At 41.4% G+C, this 17,171-nt stretch overlaps 1 protein-coding gene across 2 annotated transcripts in view; it reads left to right on the top strand.

The window, feature by feature from the left end:
* The window catches only part of F13A1 (coagulation factor XIII A chain), a 203,518-nt gene extending 187,319 nt beyond the window's left edge, over window positions 1-16,199 (top strand). For both annotated transcript variants that reach the window (XM_019624776.1, XM_019624777.1), the window contains 2 exons: window positions 8,308-8,444; window positions 14,323-16,199. In XM_019624776.1, the coding sequence (XP_019480321.1) occupies window positions 8,308-8,444; window positions 14,323-14,476 (291 nt within the window). In that variant the 3' untranslated portion in view covers window positions 14,477-16,199. The remainder of the gene's footprint in view (window positions 1-8,307; window positions 8,445-14,322) is intronic.
* Window positions 16,200-17,171: the final 972 nt, after the last annotated feature.

Below are 17,171 nucleotides of genomic sequence, written 5' to 3'. Positions count from 1 at the left end.
TCAGTTGAAATATTTGTCTCTTGAGGTAAATCTGTATTGTTATGAATTTCCCTTCTATGACTGCTTTCACAGTGTCCCATAGATTTGGGGTTGTTGTTTTTCATTCACTTTCCTTTGTCCAAAACATCTTTTGATTTCTTGGTCTCATTTTAACCTATTCATTGTTTAGTAGCATGTTATTTAGCTTCCATGCATTTGTGTGTTTTTTAGGGTTTTTGTTGTTCTGTTATTTATTTCTAGTTTCATATAATTATGGTTGGAGATGCTTCATATGATTCCAATCTTCTTGAATTCATTGAGACTTCTTTTGTGGCCTAACATGTGGTCTATCTTGGAAAATGTTCCATATGCACTTGAAATGAATGTGTATCCTTCTACTTTGAGATAGAATGCTCTAAAAATATCAATTAAATCCATCTGATCTAGTGTGTCATTTAAGTCTGCTGTTTCCTTGTTGATTTTCTGTTTGTAAGATCTGTCCATTGGTGTCAGTGGGGTGTCAACATCCTCTACTATGACTATATTACTGTTGATCTCTCCTTTTATGTTGGTTAGTATTTGCTTTATATATTTAGATGCTTCTATGTTGGGTGCATATGTTTACTAGGGTTATATCTTCTTGTTGGGTTGATCCCTTTATGATGATGTAATGGTCTTCTTTGTCTCTTATTATAGTCTTTGTTTTAAAATCTATTTTCTTTGATATAACTATTGTTACCCCAGTATATATTTTGTTCCATTTGAATGAAATATCTTTTTCCACCCTTTTACTTTCAGTCTGTGTGTGTCTTTCAATCTGAGGAGTTTCTCTTCTAGACAGCATATGTATGGGTCTCTGTTTCTTATCCATTTAGCTACCCTATGTCTTTTTTTGTTTATTTTTAGTTTGGATTTTTTTTCTTTCTATTTATTTATTTATTTGTGTATTTATTTATTTATTTTGACATTCAGTATTATATTAATTTCAGGTGTACAGCATAGTGGTTAGGAATTTATATAATAAAAAGTGATGCCCCTGACTAGTCTAGTACCCACGTGGCACTATACATAATTATTATCATATTATATACATAATTATTATCATATTATTGACTATAGTCTCTATGCTTTACTTTACGTCCCCATGACTAATTTATAACTATCAGTTTGTACATCTTAATCCCTTCACCTTTTTCACTCCGCCCCCAAACCCCCTCCCATCTATCACCCCGATAAATCTAGTATCCATCTGACACCAACTCTATGTCTTTTGATTGCAGCATTTAATCTATTTACATTTAAAGTGATTATTGATAGCTTCCTAGTTATTGCCATTTTATTATTCATATTTACATTCTTTTGTTTTGTTTTGTTTTCTACCTTCTTTTTTTAAAAAGTCCCTTTAACATTTCTTGTAATACTGGTTTGGTGGTAATGCATTTCTTTAGCTTTTCTTGCCTGGGAAGCTCTTTATCTCTTTCAATTTTAAATGACAGTCTTGCTGGGTAGAGTAGTCTTGATTGTAGGTCCATGCATTTCATCACTTTAAATAATTCATGCCAATCTCCCCATGGCCTGAAAAGTTTCAGTTGAGAAATCAGCTGACATTTTTATGGGAGCTCCCTTGTAAGTAACTAGTTGTCTTTCTTTGTTGCTTTTAGGATTCTCTTTGTCCTTAACCTTTGCCATTTTAATTATGGTGTGTCTTGGAGTGGGTCTCTTTGGGTTCATCTTGTTTGGGATTCTCCAAATCCTGGCCTTGGATGTCTATTTCCTTTGCCAGGTTAGGAAAGTTTTCAGTCATTATTTCTTCAAATAGATTCTCAACCCCTTGCTCACTTTCTTCTCCTTCTAGTATCCTGTGATGTGAATGTTGTTACAATTGATGTTGTCCCAGATGCCCCTTAAACTATCTTCTTTTTTTAAAAATTCTTTTTCTTTTTGTCATTGTGATTGGGTGTCTTTTGCTACCTTGTCTTCTAAATCGCTGACTCAATTAATCTTATCTGCTGCTGATTCCTTCCAGTATATTCTTAATTTCACTTATTGTGTTCTTTATTTCTGATTGGCTCTTTATTAGAGTTTCTATGTCCTTCTTTATGCTTACTACTGCTTTGTTGAAGCTCTCACTAAGTTCCTTAAGCATTCTTATAACCGGTATTTTAAACTCTGTAGCTGGTAGGTTGGTTACTTCCATTTCATTAGTTATTTTTTCTGGAGTTTTCCCTTGTTCTTTTATTTGGGACATGTTTCCTTGTTTCCTTATTTTGTCTGCCTCTCTGTGTTCATTTCTCTGTATTAGGTAGATCTCCTATGTCTCTCAGTTTTTGCTGGGTGGCCTTATGGAGAAGGTGTCCTGTGTGACCCAGTGGCACACTCTCCCTGATCACCTGCACTGTGTGTGCTCCATGAGTGTCCCTTGTATGGGATGTGTGTGCCCTTTTGTTGTAGTTGAGCCTTGATTGCTTGTGGCACATTAGTGAGTGGGACTGATGGCTGTGAGGATTGGCCATGCACACAGCATATAGCTGCTGTGTGGGGGTTGACTCCTCAGAGGCTCTTTTGCCCCAGTGGCTCCTGTGGGTTTTGAGACCACCCTTTGGGTGTGCTGCTTGTGGGGCTAATCAGGTGGTCTTCTGTTGTGGTCTGAAGCTGGCCTCCAGGTGTGTTGCTTTGTGCCTCCTGAGAGGGGCTCACATGCAGGCCAAGTTCAGCCATTGCCTGTGACCTGCCCATGGTTACCTGGAGCTACAAAGCTATATGCAATTAGTCGCTGCCTGTGCCTGGCCTGGAGACATGTGGGTGTGGCCCCACTGAGAACCAAGGTTGGTTGTCACTAGTATCAGGCCTGTCAGCTGCACATAAGGCTCAGCAGCTAAAAGAGCCTCCTTAGGCACAAGTGTCCAGGCTGGTTGCCCTGGTACAGAAAGTGTCTCCAGTAGTTCTGCGAGTTGGGCAGGGTAGGGTCCCAGGGAATCACTGTGGGGATGGGGGATGGTGGGAGGGGAGATGTTTACAAGGTCAATGCAGATTCAGTTCCTGTGCCAAAACTGTGTCCACTCTGCAAAATGCTCAGAGAACACTGAGACCAGCCACTGTTTACCTTGGGCCTGCAAATCCTCAAGAGTTTTCTCAGAAAGGCTATAATGCAAGTTGGGGCTGACTGCCCACCACCTGAGTCCCAGGTGGCTGCACAGGCCACTTTGGGTTGTTTGTTGCTGGAAGAGCCCCCTGCAGTGTACTGGGCGGGGCCGGTTGCCCAGGTGCTGAGAGTGTCTCCAGCGATGTTGTGCATGTTGGTTGGGGGAGGGAAGGGAGGGTCCCAGCGAGTCACCGAGGTGGGGTGTACAGAGTTCATCAGGCCAATGCAGTTTCGGATTTGGCCATGTGGGAGAGGGCTCAACACAGGAAAGGTGGTACCTGACTGTAGGATACACATGAGGTGGGCTCCACACAGGGATAATCGAGGCTGTTGCTCTAGCCCTCACCCCAAACTCACACAACTTAGTTCTACCTTGTATGTCTCTGGCACCTCTCAAGTTTCTGCCCCTTCACTGGAGCCCAGGGTGAGTAACTGCAAGAGAATGAATCTGTGCACAGGACTTTTAAGAGGATGTCTGTGTTTCCAGCCACCTTCGATCTTACCTGAATGGGCAGAATACTTGCTGATTTTCATAGCCAGGGGTTGTGGGGACTCCTATTCCCAGCACTGGCACTGGACCCCTGGGATGAGGAACTCAGTGTGGGGCTGGTACCACTCACTCCTCAGGGGGGACCTCCACTGCTGAGATAACAACTATTCAAATGCTGAACCATTACCTGTGAGTGTGGAGCCAGCCTGTTTTGTGTCTCTGCCCCTCCTACCAGTCTGTACATGGCCTCTTCTTTATATCCTTAGTTATAGGAGTTCTGTTCAACTAGCCTTCAGATGGTTCTTGGTGGTTGATTGTTCTATAATTTAGTTGTAATTTTAATGTGGTCATGGGAGGTGGCAAGCACATTTACTTATTCTGCCATATTTGAATCTTCTGATCTGTAAGTTACTATTATTATTAATACTAATCAGAGTCAGTCTAGGGGTATGGTTAAGCAATGACTCTGGCACCAGGCTGTCAGCATTCAAGTCTCACTTTCCCTACTTACTACCTGTGTGAACTTGAACAAGTTATTTATCTTCTCTGTGCCCATTTCCTAATCTGTAAAATAGTATTTACCTTATATGGTTGTGAGAATTAAATGAGTAAATGTATATAAATCAATTAACAGCATTGTTCAATAGAACTTTCTATGATTATGGAAACATTCTAAATCTGTGCTGTCCAAAATGATAGCCACAACCCACATGTAGTTATTAAGTACTTGAAATGTGGCTAGTGCAACTAAGGAACTGAATTTTCAATTTAATTAATTTCAATAACTACATGTGACTAGTGGCTACCACATTGGATAGTGCAGACTTAGAACACTGCCTGACTATCTTAAGCCATTAGCATTGTTTAGTAAACGCCAGCCTAAGTGTGTTAGCTAATAGCAATGGTGGTGCTGGTGCTGGTGAACAGTTTGCAAGCAAGCAATTGCTTATTATCAGCAGTGATCATAGGCTGAGGAGGAGGAAACAAGTCATCTTCCAGTAATACCTGTAATACATTATTGAAAGCACAGCAAGTAAGGGCTATGTGATGAATAATATGAATCATATTGCCAACTAAATTCATTCTTTTTCAAACTTTTTCCTTTGTTTCAGTTTCTATTTTGAATATAGTTATGTATATTGTAAAGCATATACTCCATGGAAGAAATCCTGTGATTTTCCAAAAAGTAATTTCTTCCCAAAAGTGAGAGAGAGAGAAAAACTTTCTTGTTTACCAAAGAATTAGAATAGTTGCTTATTATCATGAATTAGCATAGAAGACAAGAACTCAGTATGTCAATATTGGTGAATGATGTTTAACTTTAAAGAGCATCATATTTTGTCAATTTTTTAAAACAGACATTTTAAATGGAAATTTTTTTTTAAATCAGGGGATCAAACGTGGAAAATAACTTAATGTCACCATGAATGATACATGCCTTCTCCTCTACTCTGGTCTGAATAATAGCTACTCTTCTCTAAAGTAACTACACATAAAAGTTTCTTCTTGATCTAACCATCTCAGGATTGCTAAAGGCTCCCTTTACTTAATGTTTTATGAGAGCAAGAAAATCAGATGTATAATTATGTTGATATGGAATTATTTTTACAGCATTGAAGAAAAGCAGTGCAGATGCCCTAAAAAATTAGATTTGAACAGACCTTTTTCCCACAATAGTCATCATTTTCAGCATTTCACAGATCATAGCATGGCACATCACTCAAATCAATGCGTGATATGGAAACACTATGTGTACACTCCATTTTCCTTAAAAGAATGGAGGAAAACATCTCCACTTAAGTTTCTAAGCAGAAAATCATGATGTTAAATGTTGGGCAGGCTTTTATATTTGGTTTTGTTTGAGCTCTAAGCCTCATTATCATCTCAGCAGTCAGGCAAAGGAAGTTTAAATTTGGGTACAAGAGACAAATATCAGAAAAGTGACACTGAGTCTTTGTTAATTGCAAAAGAAACACTATACAATCTGAAAGAGCCCTCTTCTTTCAGTTCCCCACCCGTCTGCAGCCTCCTCCCTGCTGCAGCATCAGGGAAGGCTGGGCAGTATTTATATACCCATGCCAGCAGGTAATTATAGAGATAATCTCTGGAAGCAAACTGATTAAGCATGACATGTGATATTATCTGAGAAGACTTAATCTTCTAATCAAATCAGATCTAAAACCTACACATGAGGGCCCATACACATAGGCCAACTTTTCAAATACCTAATTTCCCCTAGCGCTTTCATCAGTGACCTGGGAGGGTGCACTTGGCTTTCCACAGCACAGGGATCTTCTTGTAGAGCTAGCCTACCAGTATGGAAATGATTCTCAACCTGGAGCCCCTGGTCCCCAGAGGGCCACGGATAGATGACATGGGTCTGTAATGTATCCCCTGCAACTACATGCGAGCTGTGTATGGCTCATATTTTTTGCTGTGTATATATGTCAATGTGGAGGAAGGGTCAGTAGCTATTATCAGATTTCTTGTAAGGGCTTGTGCCCATACTTGCAAAAGCATGCCATGAAGAAGGCAGATGGCTCCAAAATATTTTCCCCACAAAATTAAACTGATTAGAGCAAATACTTTTATCATTAGTGTGTCTGAAGCAGCCCCACTTTCTCCAAGTTAGAAAGTTTTTGTAACTGTTACCTTTATCTTGTACTTTTAAAAAATCCAAAAGTATTCTGAAATTTTTTTTTCAACTTAGGAAAAATATTTTGGATACACTTGAGAATTAAACCCAGGGTATCATGTAAAGTATTCTCATATTGCACTTCTATACCTCCAACATCTATGATAGAGTCAGGATATCTGGGAAGAAAGTGAAAACCTAAGTCTGTCTTCCAAATGTTTTGTCTGGATCAGTGGTTTTCAACTGGAGGAGAGGAGGGGAGTTTACTGAGTTGATCCTTAGAAATCAACAGGGGTACTTAAAATAGACATATTATAGGCTCCACACCTGAGATTCTAATGTAATTCTTTGGGGTTGGCCTAGACCTCTGCAATTTTGAAGTTCCCCAGCTGATTCTATTGTGCGTGCTGGGCTGAGGACCACTGGCTAAAGTGCTGAACACATGCTTGGCACACAATCCATGCTCTTTAGGTGACATCTGCTATAGTCACCATTGTGATCAGCATCTGCTTCATCCCGCTTCCTCTGAACCCACTCTCCATATATCCCACATCAGGAGATTGGCATTTGAATGTAATAAACATGGGGAATTGGCCACAATTTTCATTTTCCTTACAGATTTTAAGAATCCCATAGATCTAGAGTTAGTCACAACCCACACCTTAAAGAATAAAGTCATAACGTTTTATTCTCGATGGTAGAGTCAGTGAGAGTCTTCTTCTCCAGGCAGTGTCCTCCCCACTCCCCTCTATTCATAAGAAAGGCTCATTCCACATGAGTTTTCCTATACTATACACTGCTTAAAGAAATAAGGTATTATAATGTCTGGGTTGTTATATAGAAAGCTCAAAGAACCATTAAATTCCTTTTTTAAGCAGTCAACCTAATTTAACAAATATTTCCTGAGCACTGGATAGAATTTGGAGTAGAAAATGGGCCAAAATATAAGGTGAATGAAACCAACTACCCTAAGCATTGCTACTTTAAAAGTATGGGCTATAATGTATTAATACTTGGCAGGTGCCATGCAGTGTGCTAGCTGCTTATACATATTATCTCATTCTATCCCTTTGTTACGAGGAAGAACTTTTATTATTATCTTGTTCCCAAGCTACTTGGAGTTTATACAGATCCATCTACTTGGGACACATAGGCCCTAAACAAACAACCAAATGCTACAGTCACCTGGCCATTTTCCAGCACGTGGTATGGGTGTTGGGGAAGCATATAGTTCCAGCGTGTGGCGCAGTGCTGGCACAGAGTAAACACAGCATAAGAACTACTGCTAATAACAGCATTCTACATAGAGCACCCCCTAGAAATGTCAGTAAGTTTCAAAGACAAGGAAACGAAACTGAGTCTCAGAAAGGTTGAGTAAGTCACCCAAGTGGCCTTACTGCTAGTAAGCGTTGAAGCTGGTGTCTCACCCTGGCGTCTCCTGCCAGATACCTAATACTTTTGAGGTTTGTGATGAATATACTCATCAGCAAATTGCCTCACACCCTCCTGGACTCAGACGTCGTAGCCGAAGAGGAGGTCTCTTGTCTATTTTAGTGTCCAGCCTCCTCGTCTTCAAGTTCAACAATGCAGACTCCCTCTTTGGACACATTTCTTCACTGTGTTTCTAAGGCACAGGCCCCGGGAGCACATTTTTCCTCCTGAACTCAGGAATCCCCCATGTCCTGGCGGGAAACTTAGCCCTATCCAGAAGCAGAGTTCGCCTGGCCGCCGGTACCATGGAAATCTCTTGCTACACCAAATGTACTTCCACTTCCTGCTGACAAAGAGCAGCCAGTAGCCAGGCTATTAACCTGAGCTCTAATTAGGGTGGTTTTTATAATGAGGAAGAGAGTGTGATTCTAATTAGTAAGCTTCCATCTTTTTCTCAATAGGTATCCCCCGTCAAAGCAATAAGCTATCCTCATCGCACTGGTATCATTGCCAAAAAATAATTATACTGTGAAACAGAAGCAAAAGTGAAGGTAGTTAAGGACACAGGAGAGCAGAGAGAGGTTTTATGTGCTGCTAATGAGCTGCATTTTGCCCCAATTCATTTCTTAGGTCCGTGGCAGTAAGATGGTTGGTTCTGACATGGTTGTGACAGTTGAGTTCACCAATCCTTTGAAGGAAACTCTGCAAAACGTTTGGATACGCCTGGATGGTCCTGGAGTGATAAAGCCAACGAGGAAGATGTTCCGGTATGTGCTGGGGTGGGGGGCTGTGGGAAGGTGCTGGGAGCTGTGGGAAGGTAATTGCTCTCTGTCTTTTCCAAACTTACATTTAGTCCCCAGTGAAAATGTCTCAGAAACTGGAACCTCTTTGTTGGCATGACTGTGGGGCAAAGGGTAAAAATAGGGTTGGTTTAACTGGCACTTCCATCATTTCACCCTTAAAGCCACCCAAATGTGGTGGGTACTGTTATTATTTCCCTTCAGTAGCAAAGGAAGTTGAGCCTTTGAGAGGTCTACTGGTTTCCCCAAAGCGCACAGCTTCTAAGAGCAGCACCAAGATTCAGTCTCAAGAGTGACTGAGTCCACAACCCAAGTCTCAAGCATTTTGCCATGCTACTTCCCCGTGTATCAATTCTTCTAATACTTATTGAGTAGCTGCTATGTGTCAGATATTATGGTGAAAATGTCCTTTTCCATGGATCCTTTCTTTCCAACTCTTACCTCCCAGATTTCTCCAACCCAAGCACTCTCTAGAACTGTTTTTTCAGTAGAATAAAGGTAAGCCTGAAGAGTTCTGTGCTTAGTCCCCTAGTCCGGAGACCAATGACTACCCCTGGCTCTGTAATAACATGAATGAAACTCTGCATCTTTCACACCTGGCACCATCAGATTGTGCCATACAGTTCTCAGCTTCTGTGTCTGCTCCTGACAAAGACAGTCACTCAACAAGACAGACCACTCAAAGGTCAAGTAGCTCTGATTATTTGAAAACAATTCTACCCTTTGATCCTACCAATTCTGTGCTCTAGACCTATACACAGAATAAGGCCCATCTCTCTTCCATCTGATGGCTTGCAAATGTTTGCAAACAACTGTCACATCTTCCCTGAGCCTTCTCTACACCTACCCAGACTTTATTCCTCTCACCTCTAATATGGTTTAGCTCCCTCTCTCTTCCATATACTCTAGTTTGTCTGTGCTCCTCTTAGGCTGTGACACCCACAATGAAGCCCAATCCTGAGGTTTATTACTTTCATTCTACCACAAATAAGTCCCTGTCAGCATCAATCAATCTAGCAAATTTCCTGTGGGGTGACCTTCTAAGGCATAGAAAGGGAGGTGGAGGGCTTAGGAAGCTGCCTGATGACCAGACATGTTAGGAATTTCCCCGATGTCCTCTACAGAAGCTACCCTGCTCTGTAATCTGTGGGATGAGTGCAAGGCTTCCTGCAGCCCTTCCGGGGCGCCTTTTAAAACCAATTTGCCCAGTAAGGCCTCTCTGCATTTCTTTCACATTATAGTACTCACAGCTTCTAAGAGATGCTTGATGCTGGTGGATGCAATAAGAGAAAATAATTTGAGTGCTTTAAAAAAAAAGTGGAAGTATAGAACATAACAACCTTCCTGTGCTAATAGGAAAGTTGCAGAGGGAAATAAAAGAATTAAATTAGAAATCAACCCCAGCTAGAGGGAGAGGTCAGCAGCAATAGTCCTGCTTTCGTCAGAAACGATAGTCTCACTCACCCATTCTCTCACCTTCCCACTCAAATCAGATGCAAGAATCGCTCAGGCAAAGTGAAACATGTTTCTTCTTGAAAACAGCCCCCTGCTGTATCCAATTTTTCCTTTTCAAACAGTAACCCCACAAGCATCATCTGAGGGTACTGGAATCTCCTGCTACCTTTACATCTTGGCTGTGCCAAGAATGCCACCTTGATCAAAAGCCAATGCATGAAAAGAAACACTGTCTGTGTTAGAAGAAAGATTAATTCTCACACAGTAAACTGACCCACCATTTCGGAGGTATAGGGCTCAAAGGAGGTTGAGTGTCTAGGTGCATTGTTTATTGTTAATGAGAATGAAAGGATGAAAGAGGCCAATCCCTGCATGAATACTAGTCAAATGTCCCACCCATACTCTGCGTTAAGGTATTATTAGCAGTTACTTCAACATATTGGTATATGGAAGATGGGTAACAGATAGAATGCCAGGTCCTCAGACTCTCATGGGAATTTAGATCCAGGGGTGGATCTCTCCAAAGTAAGGGAAGTTTTATTTTTTAGAGACTATCAAAAATTGGAACGAACTTGACATAGAAAATATCTATTATCCAGGGTGGGCTTGGGAGGGTTGGAGAGGGCACTACTTTCTCCGTTTCCTCCTGACTCCAGCACACACACCTTCACAACCAAAACCTGAGCCAGCCAGTGCCCACAGCCATATTGCCAGATATAATAATTAGAAACATTCCAGTATACCCTCTGCTCCCAAGATCTGATCTAGGAGTGGCAGATCCATATAATAACTTGGACCCTTAAAAAGGTCAATTCTGTAGAACCAGAATCCTTCACAAGGCTGTATTTCTTTCTAGGATACACATCTTGAATAGTCGAGAAAGTGACCACCCCTCCTGTTCACCTACACCCCTGCCAGTCCTGGAAGCAGGAGCTGGTGAGCAGGAAGTTAAACTGGGGACAAGGAAGGCAGTGGGTGCCGTGTCTCGTTCCTTGGTCAGGATACAAGCCAACTCTACTCCGAGATGGCTTACCTTCTTGCCCTTCCCCCACTCCTCCCACCTGTCTCAGACGCTCAAAGATGCTGCTCCCACAGACTCTCAGCTTTCAAGTTTCTGCACTTGATACTCCAAGAACATCAAATAATTCATCTTCCAGATTCATTTTTCTCTTTAAAAAATGCCATATTCAGGGAGTTATTTCAAGCGAAAAGTTCTCCGACTTTGTGATTTTCGTTTAAATTTTGAGTTTTTCAAGTAGGACAAAAGCTGAGGGCTAGACACACAGAGGACAAACCATAGATAGTTGCAGTTTATTGTAATAATAATAATCCCATTTGCCTGTATGTGTTCAAGATGATAAATGACCAGCATATCCTGATGGCTCAGCATATTACTGAGAATCATTTATCATAACATCTATCCCCAGGCAAATAGGGTTATTCCAGTATTACTCCACTTACCAAGATGGGTAAAGAATGTATTTCCTTCTTCTGTATGTATTTATCTTTGGGAAAATGCCTACTTAGACATGCATGTGTATCTTCATGTATGAGTATATTTGTATTATACTCATACATGATGAGTGTACACGTATACAGGTATGAGATACAGATATGAATATTATTATGTGGATGAGTTTAGGAGTGAGTGCAAATAACGAAGTGAAGCTCGGGTATTATAGTTTCTGTTTCAGGTAGTTACCTGCATTACATGGCCCCAGGCCAGATCCTTAATCAGGATGACTATTTTGCAAAGTGTTTCTGATTGATCTCTTGCAGAATCCAGAGAAGAGAAAATGGATGGATCAGAGTAAAATAGCACAGTTATTGAGAAATAAATATCTCAAATTCTATATTCATATTGAATTAGTCACTGTAAATTAAGGATGGAGAACAGCTTCCAGGCAGGAGGAACTTGCTTTCCTAAATTATTTTGTAGAACATTCAGATAGAGCAAACAATAACCACAAAAATGGTGGCAATAATAAAAGTGATAATAACAATAACAACAACACATATCTGACACTTGGCACTTACCATATCTTGCCATAGTTCTAAGCATAGTACAAATGTATACTCACCCTCCCCTCCCCATACCCTCCTCAATATCCCATAGTGTCTGCTTTTTACAGGTGAGACAACCCATGGTAAGGTCAGTGATTTTCATACTTTAAGTAATAAAATCAATTTATTGAGTTTGAAAAATACATATACAGGTTATGTGTGTGTACTTTTCACATAGTTTGGCTTTTATAGAACTGAGTCAAATAATTTATATAACCACAATTAATCATTTATATATATATAAAAACAAAAAAAAGAACAAAAATTAGGAAAAGCATTAGCAAATACAAAATTGAGACGTTGAGACTATTAGTGTCCAAGTCAATGTCTGAAGCAGCCCAAGGAGAGCAGTCCCCAAGGCCTCCGATGCCTGTCCCAATTCACTGGCCACACATACAGGAGAGAAAGGAATTTCTTATTTAGTGTCTGGATTTCTAGGATTTGGGGGCTTTTTTATCCCAGAGGACACACCCATGGCCAGCTGAAATGTATATTGTTTTAGCGATATTTGAGGGAATCTTGGGATTCCACCTTTACATAGAATAGGTCAAGCACAGGTATGTGGCCCTGTGTTTCTTGCCTCACTTTGGCTCTGCCTAAATGATGCTGTATGGCTCCAGCCCCCACAAGCAAGTGGAGGCTCATATGGCTGAGGCCCTTGAACCACTCCAGGCTTTTCTTCACAATGCTCCTTCCTTGCAACCCCTCCAACCACCCCAAGTCTGAAGCTATAGTGTCACCACGAGCTCCTTTGGTCTTCAGGCCCCTCTATGGTGCCAGCGGGAGTGCCTTCCTCCAGCCCCTGACCCCTCACTCAGCAGTCTGTGGATCTATCCACAGAATTTCTCCACACAACATATTCTTCATGAACACAAGCACCCTCATTATGTCCCCCAGTGTATCTCCTTCCAGCATCTGGGCCATCAGGCTCTGTGACCATGGACGATTCCATAGGTCCCTTTGGATCTCAGTTTCCTCATCTGTAAAATGAGACAGCCAGACAAAGTGATTTCTAAGTCCTTTCCAATTCTCACATGCTATGCCTCAATAACCCCATGAAAATAGATCCCTTTTCTCTCTTTTCAAGACAGCCATGGGCTCTCCATTCATTTCCTGATGCTTTCTGAGAAAATCACTGGCCCAGGGTCCCATGCTAAGCCACGTAGCATGTGCCCTCGTGGACAATCAGAGAACAAAGACCAGGCATCCTCTATGAACAATACCTGCAGGAAGCCTTTAGTACAGAATAAAAGGTGAGCTGTCTTGCTTGAGAAACCAAAAGCAAGCACAGTGATCAAAAGTCATCTTTTTTATAGGATATAGCATGTCATACAGTTGGCAGTAGTAGAAAGAGCATGGATTTGGGAATCGGATAAACCTGGGTTCAGATCTCATCTCTGCCTATTAACAGTTCTGTGATCTTGGAAAATCTGCTTCCCTTGTTTAACCCTCCATTTTTCTTAACTCTAAAATGTGTCAAATAGTATCTACCTCAAGGGACTATCAAATAGATAAAATATAATCTCCTCCTGAGGCCCAAATGGGGTGATATATGTGAAGCACCTCAACCCTGACTGACCTTGGTTATGCCCTGGAGTGGGCTTAGCCATGAAGCTTAGGAAGACCTTAGAGCATGAGCTTCAAAGGAAGAGTACTCCAGGACCACAAAAGGCTAGCCCCATTATCAGGATGGATGAGGACATCACAACAAATAAACAGCAGAATGGTTCATGGGCAGAAGACCCAATTTGGTGATTGAAACAGGATTATGAATTACAAAGCATGCAGATACTCAAAGTCAGTTGGCAGCACGCAGGGCTATGATCTTGGGCCTGGGAACAAGGTCTGTCCCACGGGGTTTGGTAAGAACTAATTAGAGTGCCAAGAACTCAGCAAAGGCAGCTGGGGGACTCTGAGAGGAGGCTAGTTCCAGGAGGGCGTTAGAGCACCAAAAAATGAGCAGAAGCAGATTAGTCACATTGATGAGGCTACTGTGGAGGCTTGGGGACAAGCTAGAGTTCAGTTAACACAAGGCTGGTGGGGCTCAGCCCAGCTCCACTGCACACTGAATGGACCACATATACTGAAGGACATGCTGATGCATGCAAGTCAAAAGAGCCATGATCCAAGGGATCATCGCTGGAAGGCTCTAGCAGAGCCTCATTAGGGGCCTCATTTGGATTGTAACTGGTGGAATCAGCCAGTCTTCTAACCACCATCAACTGAGAGAAAGAGAACAGGAGTTCTCACTGCTTCCTGATCAAGGTAGGAAACTGGCTCTGCCTCTCCAGAAAATAAAACCTTTCCTCTCTTTTCCACCCTTCAGTGAAATCCGGCCCAACTCCACTGTGCAGTGGGAGGAAGTGTGTCGGCCTTGGGTCTCCGGCCGTCGGAAGCTGATGGCCAGCCTGACCAGTGACTCCCTGAGACATGTGTACGGCGAGCTGGACTTGCAGATTCAAAGACAACCTTCTGCGTAAATGCACAGGAGACTGGGCTAGACCTGGGCACTTGGCCTCTTGTAGTCTTGATTAAGGAAATTCTAATGCAAAAATAGTCAGCTCTTGCTTTAACTTAGGTGTGAAAACCCAGACAGGACTCGATAGGGAGGGCCCCAGAGTGGAGATGCCATGTATTCAAAGACATACTTTTCCATACCCGGCTATTCAGTGTGGAAGTTGGTTTTTAATTGCTCCACCTTCCAAAGGATTCTGAGGATTAGCTTTAATTAAGCTCTCATTAAGCTCTCATAGCTCATAAGAGTAAAAGTCATCATTTATCATCGCAAGTGGCTGCAGCTCCAAATGTCAGAGGACTTTCTTTATTTAGCAAGGGGATTTGCTTTATACCTGCCTCATGTAAAACAAGACTTCTAGTAACTGGGTATGTTACCCCCAAAAGTGAGGGAAGCGCATTATTCTGACCCTAGAATTCTACTCCCCTTTCTTAGAAGCAGTATCTGCCCACTGTGTCAGAATATTTTTCCCAGGAATTGAGTACAGCATCATTTGTCTTCTTGGCAAAGCTAGGGTCTTTCATCTTGCACCTGCAGCACAGCGACTGCCTGCCAAATTTCACAGATTTACCTTGTGAGAAGATGTGGCCCCATATTAATAAATTGCATTTGTGAGAAGCTTAATCACCTAAGAGGAGATAAGGAAGCAGGTGTAATACTCAGATCTATTAAATAATGTAGTTTTATGGTACATTTAAAGGAGGTTTCCCACCATGGCGTGATCAGCAGGAACCAATAGCCCTTACTTTAACCCTTTCTGGGCTGCAGTACAGGCACACCTCAAAGATATTGCAGGATCGGTTCCAGACCACCAAAATAAAATGGATATAGCAATAAAGCAAGTCATAACCTGGTGAAGGGGCTTGCCTTCAATTTACTAAAAAAAAAAACCCCACAAGTATGCCTGTACTAGAAAGCAGTGAGGCTGACTCAGGACAGGAGGAATTAGTCTCTTTAATTAGTGGTTATACTTCACTTGTCTCTCTGGGATCATCTTCACACCACGATGTGGGCCCAGGTCCATTTTTGGAGATAGAATAAGCTGAAAAATGCGGAGAAGCTGGCAGATTTAGTGACCAGATATGTGGAAGGATTGGCAGCCACTAATTCTCTCTTGTCCTTCACATCACCCATGTTGAGAGCACAGCTCATCACTCAGGTTGCTGCAAGGTAATGTGGACTCCACCTTGCAAATAGCCAGTGCTACTGCAGACCCTTGACAAAGGACACCTGCCATCATTTGTGCTGTGGTCCAAGGTTCCAATAGACAAGGCCACCTGGTATTTATTCGCAAGGCTGATTTATGGCCAGAATTACCTATTGATATGCCTAGGGTGTGATTTAGGTCAGTAGGTTGTGATTCTTAACAAACAAAAATGAACAGTGGGTAGAAAGCTGGGACGGGGGGAGCCAGAATAGAATTCTCCAGCCTATAAAACCACATTTCTAAGCCTTTGAGACTTTTGCTGAGTCTTCAGCACCAGGAATCCATGAGGATAGCTGGTCCCCTATAGCAATATCATACCTAACTCTATTAAGTAATCTCCCAGCATTTGCCATGCCTTCCAATATTCAATTTTAAAATTAAATGCACTTTGCTAATCTGTTTAACTGGCTTAATGTAGTATATCCTTATTAACTAGAATGTAATCAAAGCTTAAAATAAAGTTAATCTGATTGTATTTGAATCTTCACAGTAGTGAACGGTTTGAATTTTCAGTACAACATACTATTGGGTTGTCGGAAAAGTCATGACGTATTTTTTCCATGTTTTTCATTGCAAAAATGCGTCATGACTTTTCTGACAACCTAATACTAACCACACCTGCTCAAGAACTCACCCTTCATTAGCAGTAGGTAACCCACCTGGCTAGGAAGACACGCATTTCTCCTTTGAAGAAAATGACTTTAACAGGTGTTGATATCACAGTTAGCTTTTCTACCTGCTTTCTCTACATTTTAACCACATTCACTAAAGGAGGATATTTACATATTTAGTTTAAAAAACCAGCTTCTAGAACTGCAAAATATCTGTAGCAACTTTCTCATGAATTATCCCTTGAATCATTAGGGTGAACCAGTGGACAAACCAGCATAAATACCTATCATAATAAACACCTATCATAATGAATACCTGTCATAATGAACACCTTTTGTGGTCTTAAAACAGAGATGGAAAATATATGGCAAATATGTAGGAGCCTATATTCATGGCAGACATCACTAAACAATTGCAGCTCAGATAGGGCCTCACCGCCCTTCTCAACACAGTACTCCAGGCAGCTACTGCCAAATAATTTGGAGCTGGCACTCAAAATGAAACCTATTCACTATACCTACCTTAGAGCCCCCAACTCTTTTGATAGTGGGGACCATACACTGTGTAATAATACCGTGGCTCTACAAATCATATTTTAGCAATGGTAAGCAATATATCTCAGATAGCAGCAGAGTCTCTGAGTTCTAGTTTCTGCCTGTGCTAGGCCTCCATGCTTCTGAAAAATATCCTTGTTTGTGTTTGTAGCTTCAATAACTATAGAGGAGTAAAAATACTTATATTTCCACAAGGTTATTCTGGGGGATATATCAAGCAAACCTTAATAACAACAGATGCAAAACTATACATATGCAGGTAGGTAGATAGATGATAGATAATAGAG

The sequence above is a fragment of the Hipposideros armiger genome, unplaced genomic scaffold, assembly GCF_001890085.2.
Source record: "Hipposideros armiger isolate ML-2016 unplaced genomic scaffold, ASM189008v1 scaffold_607, whole genome shotgun sequence".
Taxonomy (NCBI): Eukaryota; Metazoa; Chordata; class Mammalia; order Chiroptera; family Hipposideridae; genus Hipposideros; species Hipposideros armiger.
The sequence above is the reverse complement of the archived record's forward strand: the minus strand, read 5'-3'. Positions and strand labels throughout refer to the sequence as shown.